Here is an 11,903-nt window from a genome sequence, read left to right on the forward strand (position 1 = left end):
AAAAAAAACATAAAATAAAATAAAATAAATAATTAATTAATTGATGTGTAATATATTGTGTTTATAATGTTAATCTGTTCTGTTTTGTTTTTTTTATTATCATGTGGTTATTGGTTGATGAAATCATAGACAATGAGAATGCCCACAATATTCAAATTAGTGGTCAACTTTTTTTTTTTTTTTTATTAAACAATAATAAAATATTTCACATTTGGTCATTCCATTCTTTTATATTTGGCTACACCATTGCAGTTATGGTTCATTATGTTGACTCGGACTGCATCAACAGTTTTCAAAAAATTACAAACTTGCCTTTGTGTCCTTTATTACTCCACTTCCTCTCAATTAATTAACTTGGTCTAAAATGTGCCTAATCTGTGTGTTTTATTAAATTGATTCAATCTACAGATTAATGCAGTAGTTCAGAGGTCATATTGTTGCTTTCTGAAAAGTATTGTTTATCCTCTTCAGCTGATATATTGCACTCTGCATATGGTGAGATAGTGCATTAAAATCAAGGATTAAGAACTCTGTATTATGGAGACACTTTTACTTTATTTAAACGTATTGAGCAGGGACAGGATTATCCCATAGCGCTAAAGCTGGCACACCATGGCTCTTCTCAAAACTGCCTAGCTAGACAGTATTTTTAGGCACCATAGACGTGCTCCTGATGTCACAAATTGTAGACAACAGATTATGCTGCACCCTAAAAGTCCTAATTTTGACTAAGTTTAAAGTACCACTACATGTTTTTTTGTTTTCAAATAAGGCAATCCCACAATTCATTGTGACAAGCTCAGCAAAACAGTTTCATCAAAAATGATGGAACAAAACTAAAGGAGAGTTTAAATGTTTATCATTTCATTACTGAAAAATGTTGACAGGAAACCAGCTTTAAAAGATGCATTATTTTGTGCAATTTTCATGTTTGCTACATCATTTTATTCAATTATCACTAGCTGTGCGCTTTAAATGAGTCTCTTTTGCAGGCAACTTGAGTGGTGCTTTTTGTCTGCCAAATAATGGCTTTTAATGATATTTGTGCCTACAAGATCATCTCAGACAAGTTAATATTGTGTTATACATGGTGTCTATGTAGACAGTACAGCTCATGTTTTAAGACAGAACCTGTGACTACTGCTTATGAGTCAGTGGCATTTAAGAGTACTTGGACATGATAATGAAGAAAATGTTTTTTTTTTTTCTTAATCTGTTAAGAAATGTGCTTTATGTAAAAAATTATTTATTTTATTTTTTCTTGGGCTCAGGCATCGGCGGTTCAAGCGCTCTAACAGCGTGACGACAGCAGTACAGGCTGATCTGGACACTCCGGACTACACACCAGCTGACTCTCCTGTCACAGATTTCCCCTCCTCGGGCTGCTTGTCACGGCAGTACTCGCGTGATGCCGCCACCTCCACCGTCAGCATCCAGGGTTCAGGGAATCACTACCACGCCTGCACCTCAGATGAGTATGAGGACGTTGGCTTTGATCCCTCCATCCTGCCTCCACCTGACCCATGGATTGATAGCGTAACAGAAGATCCATTGGAAGTCGTAGGCCGCTCTGTGTGTCAGCGTGACGGCCACTGGTTCCTAAAGCTCCTGCAGGCAGAGACAGAACGTATGGAGGGCTGGTGCAGGCAGATGGAGCACGACGAGAAGGAGAACAAGTTACCTGATGAAAGTTAGTGTTTGATTTACCCATAATACCATAATGGAGTCTCATATAAAATCTTATAGTAGGTCAACCATCTTTATAGAATGTAAAATATCATTTTTAACATTCTAGTTAGTTTTGTGTGCTCTGTGTATTGTTTCAGTGCCCAATAGGTATATAAAAATAATTACTTTTTAAGATGTATTAATTTACAACAAATTATTTATGGATTGCAGATAATTAAGGATTTGCTGAAATAGCACATGCACACGTTTATTGAATTAATCTCAGCTGCATTTACGTAATCTGCCCCCTGCTGGACGTACTGGTCCTAACACTGTTTGCTTGAAATCTCAGGCATTGTTTTTATTTAAGAATGCAGATATCAAACTTATCACTGTAGGCCCTCCTAATTTAAATAATCATAATAGAGCATAATCTATATTTTTCTCAAGTCTCAGAAGGAAGCAGAATTCTACTTTTCTGTTGCTCTAGGGTCGTTATGCATGTTTCTGACGCTCACCTGTTTGTTTTTGTGTGTGCTGTTCAGTCCTGGGGAAGATCCGCAGTGCAGTGGGAAGTGCACAGCTGCTTATGTCCCAGAAGTTTCAGCAGTTCAGGGAACTGTGTGAGGAAAATCTGGTGAGTACTCGTAGTAGTAATATATAAAAATAAAAAATAAAAAACATTTATTTAACAGAATCAACTTGTACTATGAATTGAATCAATGCTGAACTGACTTGAGCTGAATAATGACGCTATTGTCTTTTTAGAGCTTCTTTACAGAAATTAATACAGCAAGGATTAGACCGATCAAATGTGACAGTCAAGACATTTCTAATGATACAAAAGATTTCTGTTTTAAATAAATGCTGTTCTTTTGAACTTTCTAAGTATTATATTCATCATAAAAGATAGCTAAAAATGTACATTTGTAATCACAAATAAATTGCATAAAAAATAGAAAACACTTATTTTAAATTGTAATAATATTTCACAATATTACTCTTTATATTACTGTATTTTTGATTAAAATAAATGCAACCTCTGTGACGACTTAAAAAAAAAAAACATTTTAAAAATCTTACCCAGCCCCAAGCTTTTGAACAATAGTGTATCTTTAAGGCTGTGAATCTTTGGAAAAGAATGGACCTGTGGGTACCTTTGCAAGTACAATACCAGGATGGACACACCATCTGCAGAGAAAACAGTTCCAATAAGGCAAAGATGTTTTGACAGCACAGCTAATTCTTATAGTTCCACTTTTGTTACTTCTCTTGGCTCAGCAGAACCCAAACGCTCACCCACGGCCAGTGGCTCAAGACCTCGCAGGATTCTGGGACATGCTTCAACTCTCCATTGAGAATATCAGCTTAAAGTTCGATGAGCTTCACCAGCTCAAAGCCAACAACTGGAAACCCCTCGACCCCCCCGAAAGAAAGGTAAAACAAACTTGCAGAATCAGTACGGAGCCACTGACAAATGAAGAATAAGAATGCAGACATGCTAGCTGCCTGATCGAAGGGCAACATTGTGTTTTTTTTTTCATTCTAGTGCATGGTCTGTTGCTTCTGTAGTGTGATATTATGCATTCAATGGTGGGCACTGGCAATAACAAACCTACAAACTCAGAATTATTATAAATTTGCCTCCAGAAGTGTTGCTGTTGCCTCCCTGTGGCTCATGTCGGTCTGTTGGTCTAATGTGACTGTGAATGTTTCACTCACTCTTAATTTCCTGACATCCTCTTCATGTTTGTTTTGTTTGTTTGTTTGACAGTGAGCTGTTTTCAGAAGTCATTCCATCCGGCACGCACCATGGGGGCAGTGGCCCCCAACCTCTCACCCCCGCCGGGCCGCTCTCTTACCGCACGCAGTCGGCCGCGGAAGCGTTAGCACTGCTCTGTAACGTTAGCCGCGGCTGGCCTTAGCGCTATCTGTGTGCAGGTGTGCCATATTGCTGTCTCCGCTGGTCTTTCTCCGCCCGCCGCGGCGGCTAACTGACTGTTTGTCATCCCTGTTCAGGAGAGAAGGCTGCCTCCCCCAGTGCCAAAGAAACCCCCGAAAGGCCACCCTCCCCTGGCCAGAGATCGCTCGCTGGAAAGCACAGAGAAGCAGCGTCAAGAGGCACGCAAACGTTTGATGGCGGCCAAACGAGCTGCTTCGGTACGGCAGAACTCAGCCACAGAGAGCGCAGACAGCATCGAGATCTATATACCTGAGGCCCAGACCAGACTATGAAACTGCCAAACACAAAAACACACTCACACACGAACGCCCAAGTGCAGAATTCCACCGTGAGCACAACACATCACACAGATCTATATCTGCCTAATGATAAGATCACTGTAAATTAGGAGCGCCATGCACCAGCACCATGATAGCACAGAAGTAGTAATTTGACCTTTCATCATTTAATTAATGATAACCAACATAGATGTTCATCATATTTCTATGACCCCAAGATGTTAGTCAGGAAAAATGACTTGTTTAATTTTACACAAATGAAAACGAGGCTGTAGGTTGTATTGTCTTATGGTCAGTCTGATTTTCACAGCACATGTTTTTCAGTTTATTTCTCCTGAAGCTTTTTGGAAAGACTTTTTCATGTTTTCTGAAAAACAATACAGCCCACTAAATGTCCTGAACGTCCAGTGGTGGAAATGGTCAAGGGACTTTAGTTTTGTTCTTTTTTTAGTATTAATGCTCTTAAAAACAATAAAAAAAAAAAAATGTCTTTTAGAAGCAGCACTGCATAAAATGTTAAGACTTGTTTTCTGAGATGATATCTTGAATAAAAGAGAGTAAAAACTAACAAATATTGTGAAAAATGATTACAATTTAAAATAACTATTTGCTATTTTTATTTATTTAAAAGTTATTCCTGTAATGGCAAAGCAGCCGTTACTCCAGTCTTCAATGCTTCTTCAGAAATATGCTGATCTGGTGCTCAGTAAAAAATTCCTATAATTATCAATGTTGAAAACACTTGTGCTGATTAATATTTTTGTGGAAACTGATACTTTTTTAGTTTAAGTTATAAAAACAAACATAATATAAACTTTTGTAACAATGTAGATGACTTTACTCTCACTTTTGATTAATTTAATGCATCTTTGCTGAATAAAAGTAAAAAAATTAAAAAATTCACGGGCTAATAATTTCACTTATTTTAAAGTTGTAAGAATGCCAATGTGGTTCCACAAAATACACTTGTATTAAAGATACATTCTCTGACAAGTCTTTCATGTCTTATACAGTGTTGCTTCTTAATTTATCTTGTTTCAGTGGATTCTGGATATTTTAACTGGACAATTAGACAAAAATCATCATTAAGAATATGATTTTTGCAGTGCTTAATTATATACCACTGAATATAACTACTGACCTTTTTTGTACACAGCAGCATTTCTTTACACCTCGAACAGAACCTGAACAGTGCAGAACTGTCCCTCATAGCCTCGCTTTTATTTGTGTCAAATTAATTATGCATACCTTGAATAAGAGCTATGACTAGATTATTCACATGCACACTATTTGGAGCTCAGCCACTTTATATATATATATACACTCTTTTTTTATGCATGTGTGGTTACATACAATTTGTTTGTAAACACATGTAATCACAGTTACACATGCACATGTTGCAACAACCTCTCTCAGAGCCATCGGCTGACCTTCGTTCACCATGTAGATAAACATGGGCATATACACGTATATACTTTATCATTTAACAGTTCTACACAGACTTATGACAAATAATAAACATAAGCACATTCACTCTGAGTCTAACAGGCTGGGTGTTTGTAATATAATCTGTCTGTACCTTTTTCCTTAAGGGTTGAAGGAATGTAATAGCAGGTTTAATGTTTTACTTCTCCTGTCTTTCCCATCTGTCTCTCTAGGGTTGAAGGAATGTAATAGCAGGTTTAATGTTTTACTTTTCCTGTCTTTCCCATTTCATACGATGATCAGTAACGGTTAAGTTTTAAGGTGTGTCATTCGATTCATATGTGCAACTCGTATACGTACGATTTGGCAAAAATCTACGAGCAATTCGTACGAATTAGCCACCTCGTAAAATATGTACGAATTGCCGTGAGATCGGGCTGCTCAAGGGTTGAAGGAATGTAATAGCAGGTTTAATGTTTTACTTCTCCTGTCTTTCCCATCTGTCTCTATGTGAAGTAGATAAACCCTCTCTGTCAGTCCCTCTAACCATCTAGCAAATACTGTATCCTGTTGTCTTTTAGCATTTCTGTTTTTCTCAGAAGAGCAGAACTGCTTGCAATTCCATCCCTGGCCACTCTCTCTCTCTGTCCTTTTTTTTTTTTTTTTTTTTTTTTTTTTGTAGTGCAATTGGAAAATAATGACCACATAACAGGGTAATTTAAGCTAAAAGCAATACTCATGAGAAATTCTAATGTTGCTACATTATTTTGATGTAGAGATTCTGTAAAACCGATTCATTGCTAATGAAAAGATGCCTTCACTATTCTGAAGCCATTTCATTTTCTTGTCATTCTGATGCTTGCTATTGTGAATGCTTCTCAATGGCCACTCTTGAACAGTATTTCTTATTTTAAATCCTCTTTAGTCATATGTGGGACATTTAGGCACATTATTATATTCTTTAGTGTATAAATACAAATAAACTTACTAATCATTTTTCTAACATAGACTTGGGGCCTTCTGTGGATTTTTATGTAGACAAGTAGAAGTACTTCAATGAGACGACTGCAAAAAAATTAAAATAAAAATAAAATAAAAATGACACTAGAAGGGGATATTTAATAAAATGCAAGTTTTTCATCATTGTTCACAAGATTATGTCTTTCCAGTAGCAATTTGAGTGACTTAATTTAATGTGTTTTAATACTGTGTTGGGGCACAGGGGAACATTTTTTGTAAGCTTTGAGCTCAAAAGGGTTGTGACTCTGAGAGGACCGTGTGACTCTGCCTGATCGGTCGTGTCAGGTGAGCTAAACTAGCGTTAAACTCTCAGGAAAAGACAGGTGAAGTGAGTGCAGCAAATTCAGGGTCTCCCAGTGGTGATGTTTTACGCGTGTGTTTGTGAGCGTGTTCAGTGCACACAGGTGTGAGTCTGTGTTTTAAAGAATGTATGTATCTTTATGGTAAATAGGTGTGTATGTGAGCTTGTGTGCATCGCGTGCATGTGTGTGTGTGCGCCACGTGTGCGAGTCTATAAAAGTGCTTCCTGATTTTATTGGTTAACTCAATCTTTGAATTTTTTTCTGTTGGTTGAAGTCAAGTAGCCTCATGAACTCGTGTACAGTATCAAAGCCCCTTGGTCTTATTTTAGTCTATATTGTTTGTACAAGAAATCAATGATGAGGATGTTCCTGAAAGCATGCAGACACAATATGAGTCCTATAGATAGCCTATATATCTGATTTATACTATTATTTATTTATTTATTAATGTACTTATTTATTTGTCTTATCTATTTAGGATTTATTTTATACAGTTTTGATTCTGTTTAGTGATCTGTCATGCCACCCTCATATTGTGACTATGTTGTACTGTATGTATAAACATTATATGTGCATACATACGATGAACAGAATAAATTCGTAAAACTTGATTTGTCTTGACATGTATTACAACATATACACAGGCAATATATATATATAAAATATTTTAATTTTTGCAATATTGTTTTGGTGGGTAGATATTTATTATCATGGATTTAAAACCTTACTGATGTAGGAAACACTGGGTTTAGTGAAAAGGCTCATTGTCATAATTTTGCTGCCTTACAAAACATTACGGTTCAGTTTTAGCCAAATGTTGTTGGCTGGACTGCGTGGAGGAAGAAGGGGAGCATGAAGATTTTGTAAACAGTCGTTAGTGTTGATTGCAAAGCTAATATTATTCCTCAAGTAGTCTGTGCATAATTTACTCAGCAACTAGAATGATAGTTCTATAATGCGGCTGAGGAAATGTATATTATGATTTCTGTATCTGTGTGATCAGGCCATATACAATTCGCAATGTCATGTCAAATTGTGATGCAATTTCACTTATTTCTTAACGTAATACGACAATGCTCTCTTCCAACACTAGGCGTCGCTGAGGATCCAGCAACAAAACACGTGTTGCTCTGATGCACCTTGCACCATCCCGCTCATACAGTACAGCACATTCTTCAGTTAGCATGAACTATACTAACTATGCGAAGGTATTGTGTGAATGTACTTTTATTTAATAGTTAAACATAATCAGGGCCAATTTTGTCTAAAGTGAAAATGAAATACAAATCATCTTAGAATTCTTGACGGATTGTTTAGGTAACAAATGTCAACCTGAATAAATATCTTGCTCTGGAGTAGACAGCTAATCGTTTTACGCAGACCGACTCAAAATTACATGTGAAGTTAATACGACACTTTATCAGTTGGACAGTGTGACTTTAATATCAGAATGCTTTATCATTTGAAAAATTAAAAGATCAAACAAAAAAAAAAACATTAACAAAATTGTCTGTTATATTACTAATGGCGTATATTGTAATGTCTGTTAATTAATGATAAAAATATCAAATTTCGAAGTCATTTTATTTACTTTTCTACGATTAAACAGTTTGGGTGTTTTGTTGGATCGCACAGAGTAAAACCATCAAATTCATCAATGGCCAAATTTGAAAGGTTATACATTTGTACCCATTAATAATTGTATTATCCCCCTCCCTACCTTTGTACCTGACAGCTCCCATACTTTCTGCTTAATAATAAACAATCTGCTTGCTGGTTTGTGAAAAATGTTTACTTGCCATTATGTACCACTTTTGTGTTAAGGGTTTTATTTCAATATTTAGACATTTTTAAATAAATTATAATCCAAACAGATTCTTCATTTTTACTATTGATTTGAATTTTTAAACTTGTCGGTGGTTGTTGTGATGTAAGATTTTTTTGTACTTCACTATTTTACAGGATGAATAATGAAGAGAAATAGGAATAAGACAAATGCAATGATACAGGGCTTCTCTTTAAGGTTTATTTGCTGGACGCTAAAGGGTAAACACCTCACTAATCTGAAACAGCCTGCGGGCAGCCATATTTTCAGATTAACACAGATAGACAAATCAATTAGTCTAGGATGTAGTGAATCAATAATCTTCTTAATCTCCGCGAGGATAAACGTAATAATAACTAACACTTTTATAGGTGCTGTTGAGAGGATTATGATTTTCTTACGCTTCCAACTACATTTCCCAGTTGCAGATCCATGAAACTGATGCTTTTAATCTAGGGTAAAATATGAGTCTTCCTTTAATGGGTTTAATCGAAGTTTTAATTCCATTAAATATCTTACAGTAGATACTTAGAGATGCTGATTCTGGGTTTCTGCTGATACTTGAAGAATAAACCATTACCTTTCTTAACACATTAAGGGACAATGTGATGTGACACTTACGAAAGAGCGCTTTATTTGTTGGTGGCTGTGAATGCAGGAATCCCTCCACACCCCACGACTGCCGTTCTAATTTGTCTGGCAATCTGGAGAACGAGCGCTCGGTGCGCTGTTGCTGCTCCTGTTGCTCTGGCACATGTGGCTGGATTCCCAGGGATCCCCAGTGTTCTGCAGCTTGCGCTCCTAACATCTATGACCCTTCAAAGAGGCCGTGAAAACGCAAAGCTTCTGTAGTCAATAGTTGTCTACCAGTCAACCTTTTTGAATACCAGGTCAATAAATGTGAAGTGTGGAAACAATGAAAGCCACTTGACAGGCGCGTCGACAAAGTGTGGTGCCTTTTATCGTTTTACATTACCCAACACGCGAGGACCAACGCACTCACATCATGCGGCTTTTGTTTCACCAATTGTTTGCTATTTGTTGCTGAAAATTAAAAAAAAAAATGGCCCAAGTGGTGTCTTCCATGTCAAAAACCATGTCTTCTAAAACACTGGCGGTTCAGGAGGCTTGGCGCGCTACTATCAAGCCCATATTACCTTGTTAAGTAGCCCAATTATTGTCATTGATTGATTCATTTAATCTGCCTTTATATCTAATCCTTTCTCTAATCCTGTTTGACTCAAGAGATTAAACGGATTAGCAGCGATTTCCACTGGATTTGGAATTAAATAAACTTTCCTCTCGTTAATCCAGGTTCTAAAACAACTAACATCATCATCATCATTTAAAAAAAAAAAAAAATAACAATAACAATATTATTACTGTATTCGTCTTATTTTATTATTATTATTAATCATATTGTTGTTGCTTCTTATTTATTTATTTATTTTTAAGATTTTGACGTGTCTTTTCTTGCTGCTTGCTTACTCGCCTCATGAACTGTAATGCACCGTGACCTGAAATAAGACGTCTCATTTATAATGTTCAGCGTTGTAATATCTGTTCAAAAATCCATGTGTTGCTATTCCCATGCCAGACCAAGGTCTGCTGCCGCGGCCGCTGAGATATGTGACATTGCTTAATTGATAGCGCAAAGGTGACGGTCACGGTCCTGTTTGTGCCTAATGACTGAATGACTCGCTTTGCTGAACAACCGGTGGGCGTTCAGGTGCCACTTGTGTCGCTCCACAGTAAACTACAGGTGCACCATTCCAATCCATGGGCATTTTATGAAGCGTTATGCACTTGAACGTGAACGTTGTGCTCTTGAGTAACTGGTCTTTAAGTGAGATATATTAATTATGTTATATAGCCCAATCTGATGAAAAAATAAAGCCATTAGGCTGCTTATTGAATATTCACGAAAGATTGAATTTTTCTGTAAAATAAAAAAAAAATAATAAAAAAACTTTCAAGCAATACATTTATTACATTAACAGTACTCTTACCAAAAAAGAGAGAGAGAGAGAGAGAGAGAGAGACATTTGTCAACACCTTTTTTAATATTCTAAATACGCGTTTTAGCATACAAGCTGTACGCCTGCTCTGTTCATTCAGTGCCGGCAGTGGGTCTCTTTGAGTGCAGAGCGCGCAAGTGGTGTGATTCCCACGGATTGTCCCTCGCGTTGCAGCTTGCAGCGGGGTGCAACAACCATACACTCACTAGACCCTTTTTTCCATTTTACTAACAAAGTGACCCCCTCCATCTTTATTTGAATAGCAGAGAATAAGGGTTGTTTATGGGCTCCAACCAGTTAGCATCTCAGGTACCAACATAATTTGTTGTGAGGTGTCTTACAAACCTCCCCATTGGCGACCACTGTGAGGCACACTGCTAATGCCAGTACCAGCCCCCTACATAATAAAACCATACCCGCTGATTGTCGTTTCTCCGCTGGTATATTTATTCTTGTTTGTTATTCAAACACTTGTATAATCTTGCCTAGCGTCAAAAGAAAACATTAGAGCACCCACTTTAAAAGACAAAACTCCCTCTTTTCTAAAATCTATGGGAATCTGTTGGCCAAAAGCGTGGCGCTCCCTGCAAACTCTACAATATTTATTTTAAATGCAATTTTGTTGGTATTTATTTCGCCAAGTCAGTAAATCTATTTTAAACGTTTAAAAAAATAATTTCAGGAAAATTAACATTGAGTTTTGAAAGCAGGGTATACGTTTTTCCTACATATTTCAAATTAGTCTTTTTTCGTGAATGATTTTCTAACTGAAAGCTAAACCATTATTCTCTCATTGTTTATGAATATTTATGAATAATAAAGCTGTTTGGAACATGATAGACATTTTACACACATGATATCTTTTTCCAGAAGTTAATATTAATGGTCACAATATTCAAAAATTTCAAAAGGTACTAATATGTACACAGTTACTAATATGCGCTTTTAAAACATATGTATCTTTAAGCATTTAATACGCTCCATTTCGGTGTAAATAAGGTACAAATTAGGTACTTTTTTAGAATACCAATTCGTACCTTTTATCAAAGCATGCACTAAATGAAAAGCCGCTCTTTGGTTTGTAAAACCACATATAACATATTTCACTGAATCAACAGATTTTAACGTCTGAGTGTTAAAATTCAAACTAACTTTTCTTTGCAAAATTGAGACAGTGATTTAACTGGTCATTTTGCAGATGTCTTTCAAATAGTGCTTCTCTAAATGTACACTAAAAAAAATGCTGGGATGTTTCAACCCAACTTTGGGTCAAATATGGACTAACTCAACTTTTGGATTAGAAATTTAATTAAAAAAAAATTTAACCAAACAGCTGGGTTAGTCCATATTTGACCCAAAGTTGGGTTGAAACAACCAGCATTTTTTAGAGTGTCCCTATAGAGT

General features: G+C 36.5%; 1 protein-coding gene and 1 long non-coding RNA gene across 6 annotated transcripts in view; one reads left to right on the forward strand and one right to left on the reverse strand.

Annotated features, from left to right (window-relative positions):
- LOC109079041 (disks large-associated protein 1-like) overlaps positions 1-4,595 on the forward strand; it is a 122,830-nt gene extending 118,235 nt beyond the window's left edge. For 2 of the 5 annotated variants that reach the window (XM_042774371.1, XM_042774383.1), the window contains exons 9-12: positions 1,272-1,690; positions 2,214-2,305; positions 2,950-3,105; positions 3,688-4,595. In XM_042774371.1, the coding sequence (XP_042630305.1) occupies positions 1,272-1,690; positions 2,214-2,305; positions 2,950-3,105; positions 3,688-3,903 (883 nt within the window). In that variant the 3' untranslated portion in view covers positions 3,904-4,595. Of the gene's footprint in view, positions 1-1,271; positions 1,691-2,213; positions 2,306-2,949; positions 3,106-3,442 lie in introns of all 5 variants that reach the window. The other 3 variants (XR_006162185.1, XM_042774378.1, XM_042774390.1) reach the window with 3 other exon arrangements.
- Positions 1,473-9,401, reverse strand: LOC122148202. Its single transcript, XR_006162186.1, has 4 exons — positions 9,103-9,401; positions 2,752-2,859; positions 2,187-2,287; positions 1,473-1,608 (listed from the first exon to the last, which is right to left on the reverse strand). It is a non-coding gene; the product is annotated as an uncharacterized LOC122148202 (long non-coding RNA).
- Positions 9,402-11,903: the final 2,502 nt, after the last annotated feature.

The sequence above is a fragment of the Cyprinus carpio genome, chromosome A2 (assembly GCF_018340385.1).
Source record: "Cyprinus carpio isolate SPL01 chromosome A2, ASM1834038v1, whole genome shotgun sequence".
In the NCBI taxonomy this organism is placed as follows: domain Eukaryota; kingdom Metazoa; phylum Chordata; class Actinopteri; order Cypriniformes; family Cyprinidae; genus Cyprinus; species Cyprinus carpio.